The 9,474-nt window shown below is 31.5% G+C and overlaps 1 protein-coding gene across 2 annotated transcripts; it reads left to right on the forward strand.

Moving 5' to 3' along the window:
- The first annotated feature begins 3,507 nt into the window (after nucleotides 1–3,507).
- Nucleotides 3,508–9,205, forward strand: LOC130641409 (homeobox protein OTX1 A-like). 2 transcript variants are annotated; one of them, XM_057448205.1, is made up of 4 exons: nucleotides 3,508–3,703; nucleotides 7,402–7,512; nucleotides 7,657–7,808; nucleotides 8,325–9,205. In XM_057448205.1, the coding sequence occupies exons 2-4, from the start codon at nucleotides 7,425–7,427 to the stop codon at nucleotides 8,820–8,822; spliced, it is 738 nt and encodes a 245-aa protein (XP_057304188.1). In that variant the 5' UTR covers nucleotides 3,508–3,703; nucleotides 7,402–7,424; the 3' UTR covers nucleotides 8,823–9,205. The 2 variants fall into 2 exon arrangements, with proteins under 2 accessions (XP_057304188.1, XP_057304189.1); XM_057448206.1 differs by lacking the exon at nucleotides 3,508–3,703 and adding an exon at nucleotides 6,549–6,572.
- Nucleotides 9,206–9,474: the final 269 nt, after the last annotated feature.

Genomic DNA, 9,474 nt, shown 5'->3' on the forward strand with positions numbered 1-9,474 from the left:
AATATTATAAAATGGCCGATAAAAATCATGTTGATTGAATATCCATCTTATCGACTTTGTTAAAATTTAAAAGCTCTCAGAATTTTAGAAGCTTTTTACTGGTTCGTCGTTTACTCGGTTTCTTATGAAATAGAAAGAAGGTGTAGTAGAAATAAATAAAAAATATTTCAAAAATAAGAGACTGTACAATTATCTTAAACTGTACCTTCTTTTGATAACGCCCTTTCTTAAAATGTTGTTTGAATCCACACCTTCACTTCGTTCAGTTTTAACATGGAGAGTTTTTTTAAATTTAAGATTATGCTTGTAGTGCCATAGAATCCAGTTTTAATTTAAGAGCTTCTCTAAAATTAAAAATAGTTGTAAATTAAACACTCCCTTTTGTAGGCATTCCCATAAATCATCACCCAAATGCACCCTGGATAAATAATTAGAATTTAATAACATATTTATTTTAAAGTAGTTAACTTCAGTAACAAACAATTTTAGGATTTCATGTCTTCTTTCAAAAACACGAATCTATTTGCTAATTAACTTTCACCGTATGTTAAATAAGAAAAACAGGATAAGAAAGATTGAGTGATACATCCCTGCGCATTTTTAACACCCGGGTGTCAATTACATTTTTTCAAGTCTTTATTAATTTTAAAAAGCGAGACCGACCTTATTTAAACAAAGCACTTTCATAATTAGTGAAATGCCATACTGTGATCTCTTAAACATTGTATTCATTCGGTACTGTCTTCACAAACCTCACATAGCATGCATTTAAAAAAGCTTTTTGTTTTTTCATTACTCAACTAACATATGCTCTATTAATTGAATTTTTTAAATAGTTAATCCACTTATATAATAAGTTTAAGCCCTATGTCCAATTATAGGCTCGTACTTTAGGCTAGAACCAAGTCTCTAAAACGTCTGATAAAAGGATTAAGCGTTTTGTGTACAAGAAATATCTACTGAAATCTAAGAGCCAAATAAAACGGACATTTATAATCTTACCTGTAAATTGATGACATTGCAAAATAATTTTGATCCAGATTATCTAAGAAAGGCCATTAACAGTTGCAGTCTAGAATGATTAGGATTTTAACAACATTAGAGTTATCAGTAAAGAGCAAAATCTGATGCTTTCTATTATTAAATGATGACTAAAATTATCAAATTATCTTCATCGCTCAAAACTTGAACGAACAATATCTAATCATAGCTACATTTAAGGGGTGACGAAATTAAGTCCAATGAAATTTAGTTCAAAATAATATTTGATGAATACTGTCACTAGTTTTTAGCTGATATTTAGTGACTGCTGATTCTTTTGAAATCTCGAGCCGAAAAGTACAAGCTGTTTTACGCTTATGTTACAATGTGATTCGTCCCAGGTATATCTTGCATATCAAATATCTCTGATTTTTTAGTTCCTGTTGGCTGAACTTTTAAAAATCCAGTAAGTGTCATTGCATTCTTTGCAACCTTTAAAACGTGACTAGGAACATTAATATCGTACCTGCTCCCTTATATAAATGAATGACGTCAGCAGAGGAATATATGACGTCAACAGAGAAATAAAAAGTAAAGTCCGTAAGACATTAAATTAGTTTCAGTATTTTTGAACTAGAAGTATTTCCATAATTTGGTATTTATATGCAATGGTTCTTTAGTCTGAATGATAGAGAAAAGTCTGCAAAAATCTGGGATCAGTAGCTATAGGTAGATTGGTCACTCCTATGAATATTTCTTTAATGAGTTGTTGCTAGGTAACAATTGTTCACATATAGAATTAATTCATTAAAGAAATGCTCTAATTTGTTTTCTATTATTCTCTTTTTAAAGTATCCCAATGTCAACAAAATTCCGCTTAACTTTCTATTGGCGACATCATGCTATGAGAAGTCAATATGAACGATAATTTATGTGAAGTTTTATTTAATACTGCTCACACAGCCCCAGGAAATCGTCGCCACAAATATATGACATACATTTTTATCAAACGTCACTTCATTATGACGTGAAAACAGGTAAATAACCCATTAAAATCGGTATCTTTGATGCAATTTTTAATTAGGTGTGTTGATTTAATTCATGTGGTGCTTATGGGTACATGGGCAATTTGTGTTTCTTTATGAAGGCGTTGGTCCATATAACTTTTGTAGCAACTGTAATCACAGCCTGAAGAATCCTAGCCTAGAAAAATAGTTTAGCACTAAATTTCTGGCTCTTTAACTTAAATTTTGAATTCAAATTACTGCAGTATATTAACTCTTAAATCAAGTTAAATTTTCGTCCTTAAGATACTTTTTTTGTTTTTTGTACTGTATTCGAGTTATAAAACACAATGGAGTTGTTATTAAAGGCTCTCCTTATACTAATCTCTTACACAACCGGATGTTGTAGAATGTTTTAAACAATTCTACATCGAAGCTTGCTTTTCGTGCGCTACTCAATTTTCTCTGAAGTTCCTTTTACCTCATTTTCCGTTTCTTTTCGAAATGCCACTTTATTTGCTGTTTTCATCCGTATTTGAATTGAACACATTTTAAAGTAGTTAATTGACGATAAAAAATCTAATAGGCGGCGATTAGCTGTGTTGTAAGTAAGTTTGTAGGAGATTAATTCCATCAATCACATCGCGACCAATTGGTTTATGTCGGTGATATGTGTTTGAACAAAACAGTGCCTCAAACATCTTAAATATCAAATGAATTGACCTGCACAATACTAAAATTACAAGCACTCCAAATTGGCTTTTGTTATGGATATAATGACCAGTAGTTTGCATTTTGGGAATTTTTTAGGGAATATGTAAATCAAACTGACGCTTTTCCCATTCCTGAAAAATCTGCATGAAAATACTTTCACTTTATGCAAAATTTTAACATTCTCAATTCACTAATGGTTAGATAAACTGAAGTCATAATACAGATGATAAACTCCATCTTTTTATGTATATGACATTCATACATCCAACTACTAACCCTTATATGCTCGACATTGGTCATTCGGTTCGCATTCTTTTAATTTCCTAACCAGCTACCAAATTATCGACCCCTGTTGTGTTTTCCCTTTTAATTATTTAATTTTAATTATTATTTCAAATGTCAAAGGGGTGAATGTTAAACATTAAGCCACATTAATTGGTTGGAAACGCTTGCTCATTTTACACGAACACAAAATCGTCTTTCTTCCTTCTGTCTATGGTATTCCGAATTGTTAAGACACCGTGATCATTCAAAGTCACCGACATAAATATACCAGATTTAAAAATCTTACTTCATTGCAACACACAGCGAAGAGGCTTATGGTATTTCTCAGCGTGTGGCTATTGCAGATCTGCACTTTCAAAGGGTATATATTACACTTAATCGGTCTATCGAAAGATGAGCCAATTAAAATAATGTTTGTTTTTTTGTATTTCCTAAATATTTTATTTGAAGTAATATAATGCATTGATAGCCGATTTATCTGTGTATTAAAACGAAGAATATGCATTAGATATGACATCAGCGGGAAATTGAATTGAATAGAACTATTCTGATGGTATTTAGAATTAATTTACATTTCAGGATAAATCATTTCTCCAAAGCTGTGTTATCCAGTGCAGTATATCAATAGCGCTTGCAAACTACATTACGTGCTATAAATAATTATAAGTGATTTGTTTATTTTACAGAACAATATTTGTGTTTAATACAGTCACTGAAAGGTATGTTATGCGTTTTCTTTGCTTTGATATACTGCAATAATCTAGTTCTTTATTTTCAGTCAAAAAGACATGGTTTGGGTCAAACCTTCAATTATGTTAAAATTTGCAGTCTTGTGTTGTTTAAATAGGACAATCTTAACATTGTGCGATCCAACATCGTTATGCGCATATTTGTTTTTCCAGTCACTTCTGTCTTTTTGACTTATTTCTGTCCCTTTATTTAAAGTGCCACACGCAAGCGTGACAGTCAAAGCAAAGTGATCTGAAGACCACTAACCACTAAAAATTATTTGTGAGGAGGAATGTAAATATGAGTGAAACTGTTACTAGGTACAAAAAATGAATTAAAACAAGTACCATAAATTTAAATCACAAATCGCTAATAACAAGAAAAAATCTCTTTATGTTTTATTTACTTATTGAAATATCTTTACCAGAAAAGAGAAATTAAATAGGCTACACTTTTTATAAACATCAACAGGAAATTCTTCACATATTCTAACTCGTTGGATTAAGTATGATAAACGTACGTTTGGTTTTTTGAATGTTATTACTGTTTCAAATTGTAACTTATACTATATACTTACCATTATAACGGATGATTTTACATCTACTTGAGCAGTACAAGGATTTTAAAATCTTTTTTTTTGATATTTTACCCCTTTTACCCTATTACATTTTAACCCTTCGAAAGTTTTTGTTTTCATATAGCGTTAAATAGGCAAAGAGCTGAGCAAAATTTAAGGCTGAACAGAAAGAGAAATATACTTATAACCGTGGTTTATAGTAGCTTTATAATGCCTGCTATGAAGAGGGCGTCATATTTTTTGTAGCTATATATTTTATACTAAATTATTTGCATAATTTAACCAGCCAATCTCTACGATCTTCGACATAACAGTTTTGAAACAAATAATGCTGTGGACATCATGTTTCTTTTTTTTCTTCTTAAAATGATATAAGATAAATTTTAGCGAAAAATAAAATTGGCATGAAATCTGCTGACGTCAACAGCCTGTAAAACATTGATAATTTTAAATTGCTCACGTCAAAGTTTTTCCATATATTATTAAAATTACATGTATAGTTTTTGGCCTAGCGAGTTTTTTGAAACAAAAATAAAAAAACGAAACGAAACTGCACATGCTCAGATACATTTCGACGTTTAATTCTAATAGTGAAGTCTCATGGAACCAATAACTGAGTACAATTTAAAATCACAGTAACAATTTGTTGCAATTTTGAGACCTCAAATGAAAAACTGACATCAGAAGTTTAACAATAGCTATGGAAGATAGACTGAACCCTATTCATGCTAAGTTTGATTGCTTCCCCATAATGTAAACAAAGCTGTTAGAAATAGGGGTGTTGAGGTGGGTGGCTATAACTAAAAAATGTTGGGTCTAATAAGCCTAGATTATTGTATTCTTCATAAATGTTTGAACAGTCTATAGAACAAATCAAATCGCCACACGAATACCTGTGATCATAAGAAATTTAGTTTATTTTAAGAAATAAGCAAACTAAACAACAAGACTGTGTTTTTATAGTAATTTGTGTGTGTAATCAAGGAGGAATATAGTGCAAAAATGATAGTAATTAATACTACTCCATTTTCCTGTTTGGAAAATATTTATTGTAAGACCTTAATATGGCGTTTACAAAGTAAAATACATAAAAACAGAAATACAAAATGATAGCCGAGCAGTTACAAGTCGTGTGTTTGAAAAGCTAGCGATGATTAGGCGCCATAATTTTTAAATCTCGAAAATTCGATTGAAGTGAAACGCAAATTGTTCTCTTCGTTATCTTTCTAGAATCGCAAATAATAAGGATGAGCTAAGCTTTTATAAATTAGAACTATTGGTGTTCAACTCAACAGACTAAGCTGTATCCTTATTAGTTCAGTATTGTAGTGAAATTTAAGACTAGCATTTACTATTGATAACAAAATAAAAGGCGTCTTCTTGGGCGCATAAATAATGAAGAAACCAGCTGATTGGCTAATAAGATTCCCGTTAATCCTCAGCGCTAGTCTACTAAGACTGTGAAACATAAAGTAAAATAAAAATTATTTAATCGAATACGTCCGAAAGGTTGAACTTTTTAGTATGGTTATGAATATTGCTAGTGATGTTGGTGTTGTTGTTTTTTGTTTTCATTGTTAATGTTGTTGTCGTTGTTATTGTTGTTGTTGTTGTTGATTTTATTGTTAATGTTAATGTTATTGTTGTCGTTGTCTTTGTCGTTATTGCTAGTCATATTTCTGAAGAAACGTTATGCTTTTTTCCAAATATTGAATCACGAATGTTCATGATATGCTCGCCGTATTTTTTTTAGCTGTAGCTTTTGTGTATCTGTTTTAATGCTAATTTTTTCATTTCTTGCGATAGTGTAGGGAAATTGATCTGCCAATAAAATACAAAGTTGTAGGAACAATATCTGATAAAAAATAACTTGACGATGAATAAAGTAAATAAAATGTTTTTAAGGCGATAATTAAAGAGAGATAATTAATAGTGGAAAATCAATTTGAAAAAGGGGCAAAGTTTAGAAAAATACTTTTACAGTTTCTTTAATATTTTATAACTACATTTCTGTCGAGTTATTTTTTGAACGTCTTTGTTCTGGAGATTGTTGCAAGAATATCATATTTATATCAATTTACTAATTGTGAATTAGAAAACTTTAATATATATATATATATAGCACAGAAATGATTTGTCAGTTTTGGAATTTGAAAAATTTTATTCAAGGCATACACAAATTAGTACAGATTTTCCCTCCTATGTTATTATGACGTAATATCTAAATAACAACCAATCGGAGCTAATCATGCTCAGCCATTTTTAATTCAACACAATCCTTGGTAAGTAATCATGATGAGATTTTTCTTTTCAGAGAGAATATCAGCTTTTTAAAACGGTAGCTTTCGCTGGTTTTATTTACTCTTATAAGAAATAGTTTTAATAAATTATGCGACATATAAGCAAAGTTATATTTAAATTCAAAACAATATTTATCTTCAGGCTAAAGCATAAATTTTACGGACATTTACGTTCATTATCAGAAATATCGTTTTTTTTTTTTTTTTTTAATTAGCTGAGTTTATAGAAATGACGTTGAGAAGAAAGGCTTAGAAACTATAACAAAGGTGATAAAGAAGCAGAACAATATTTTTTGTAATTTTTGTCAACGAAAAAAAAAATTTCATTTAAAGGGCTGATGAAATTTCGGAAAATTGCGAAGACATGATCATAGACAAAGAATATTATATAGATTTTTTTTTATATAAAATAATTACAACATTCATATCCTTGGTTTTTATATTGTTTTTTAATACTTCATTATCGGTCCGCAAAAGTTTTTTCCTGTAAAAAAATTCCAAATTGCTCGTCGGCGAAAGTTTTTTCCCGCGCAATGCAAAACTTTCTTCCAGCAAATGTTTCTTCCTTTAAAGTATGTTTTATTGTTTTTTATCTTAGTAATTCTTTTAAACGTTTATAGCACTTTATTTTTTTTATTATATATTGATTTTTGCGTAGGGCTTGCAGTCTATTCAAATTAGCCAATGATAAGAGAGGCGTATTTTAAACCAACACAAAATATTAGCCACTCTCAACAAAACAGAAAGAATCTTCCTTTAACATAAAGTAATGTATCATTTACAAGTTTGAGTGACAAACTTTTTTATTTAGATTCTAAAACGCAGTGTACAATCATGACTTGGCCATATAACACCGTGTCTCCTTATCACACTCCCCATCATCCGTTCAACTTTCCTGTGCACCCTTATCCATACCCGTACGGTAAGTACCTATTCTGAGCATTTCGTGACCTTATTTTTTTATGCAAAACATAAATTTAGTTTTCAGCTTATTAATCCGGATCCTTGATTGGAAAAAATGTCTACCGTGGGATTTTAATCTAATTTGGCTTCTTTGTGTTTTTAGGCTACCATCGTAAACAACGTCGAGAAAGGACGACGTTCACAAAGGGACAATTAGAAATATTGGAAAATCTGTTTCGTGAAACAAAATATCCAGATGTATTCATGCGTGAAGATGTAGCACGAAGGATTTCTCTCCCTGAATCTCGCGTCCAGGTTGTTATTGTTTGATATTATTATATATTACAGTTGCTGTCAACACTGTTCAGATTATATGCGTTAATAGCACTAACGAAACCAGGCTGGGCGACATTCTTAATACTATCTTGCATTTTCGTGTTTTGATGTGATTAAAAAAGGTACATTGCCATGTAGATGGCGCGTATTAGAGAAAGTGTTATTATTAAAAAAAATCGAAAATATATTAACGGACTAAAAATGGAGTATTAGCTCAACGCATTCTTTGAAAAAAATCTACGAAATATTTCAAATATTTCAAGAATGCGCTTATTAAGGGAGATTAATTTATAGTACTGTCTGCATGTGCGGGAATCTCTCGTGGTCTATATAATTCGGTTTTTTTATAAAATCGTTTTACCACTGGGTGTGGTTTTTCAACAATTAGGTTCAGAGGAATGCATAAGGGGAGAATAGATGTGGGATAATTTACTGGTCTGTAAGTTTGTCCAGATCTCTCGTAGTCTATAATTCAATTTCTTATTTTTTTTCTAGGTGTGGTTTAAGAACAGACGTGCAAAACATCGCCAAAAAACAAGAAAGTCGCCAGCAATTTCTCAATCTACAAACAGTGACTCAGATTCAGAAAAAGGCAGGAACTCGCCAGATGAAGTCAGATCACCAACAATAGAAACTGGAAAAGCGTCAAGTGAAACGCTATCAAAGATTGAAAACAATCAATCAGAAACAACAGAATATAAATCACAATGCTCGTACAACAGTACCTATCATCTACCACAACCGAACATTTTACCTAATTCTTACCCTCCCCTTGAAAGAGCACCATCTTATTCGAATTATCTACCTTCGTATCAATCTCCACCTCGTCCATACAACCCTGAACCTTATTGCCCATATTCTCAATCTCGACAATTGTATCATCAGTCTCATGCACACCCACATTCAGTTCAAGAGTATCCACTATGTGCGGTTGACGTGCATGGACCACCCCCAATTAGTCCAAGTTGGGGCGGATATGGACCATCTATTTAGTAGATGTGCAAAGACTGTAAATATGGGCACCAGCTGCTGGAATAAATAGAGGCTTAGAAGTTGTTGCTATGACAATTATACTATTACGTCACATGATGATGTCACTTAAGACTGAAATGTTTTGTTTAAAAATAATGTATTATTTATTTATTTTAGTTACTTACTGTAAATATTAGTTTCTTTTACGTAGCTTTAAGTAACTGAACGAGCCAGTGTTGCACTGGCTTACATCATGTACGTTATGTTGCATCGCATCGACAAATATTTCGTTTGTCAGTATGTTTCAAGATTCTTTTACAATTGAATCTTTTTCTTATTTAGTATTGTATATATTTTTACCTATATTGTTGCAAGACAAGAAGAAAGGTACATTAAATGTTTAACGGTCAATTCTTGCCTTCTCGCTGTGGTTGCGAAATTTTTTTTTTCAAATCTGTTCCCAATGACCTTCCAACAAAACTCGGTCAAATTCTTATGATAAAACAAGTTCTTTAGCCGGCATGTTTTTTTAGATAGTTTCATCGTCTTGTTAAGCCGTATAGGTCAAAAAGTACCTAAATAGATACCTGGCTGTTAGATTTGACAACGTGAAGTAGGCTTCTAGCAATAGGGGTGATTCCAGGGGTAATGCCATAGTACCTTGGCCCCGTTT

Source organism: Hydractinia symbiolongicarpus, chromosome 4, assembly GCF_029227915.1.
Source record: "Hydractinia symbiolongicarpus strain clone_291-10 chromosome 4, HSymV2.1, whole genome shotgun sequence".
In the NCBI taxonomy this organism is placed as follows: Eukaryota; Metazoa; Cnidaria; class Hydrozoa; order Anthoathecata; family Hydractiniidae; genus Hydractinia; species Hydractinia symbiolongicarpus.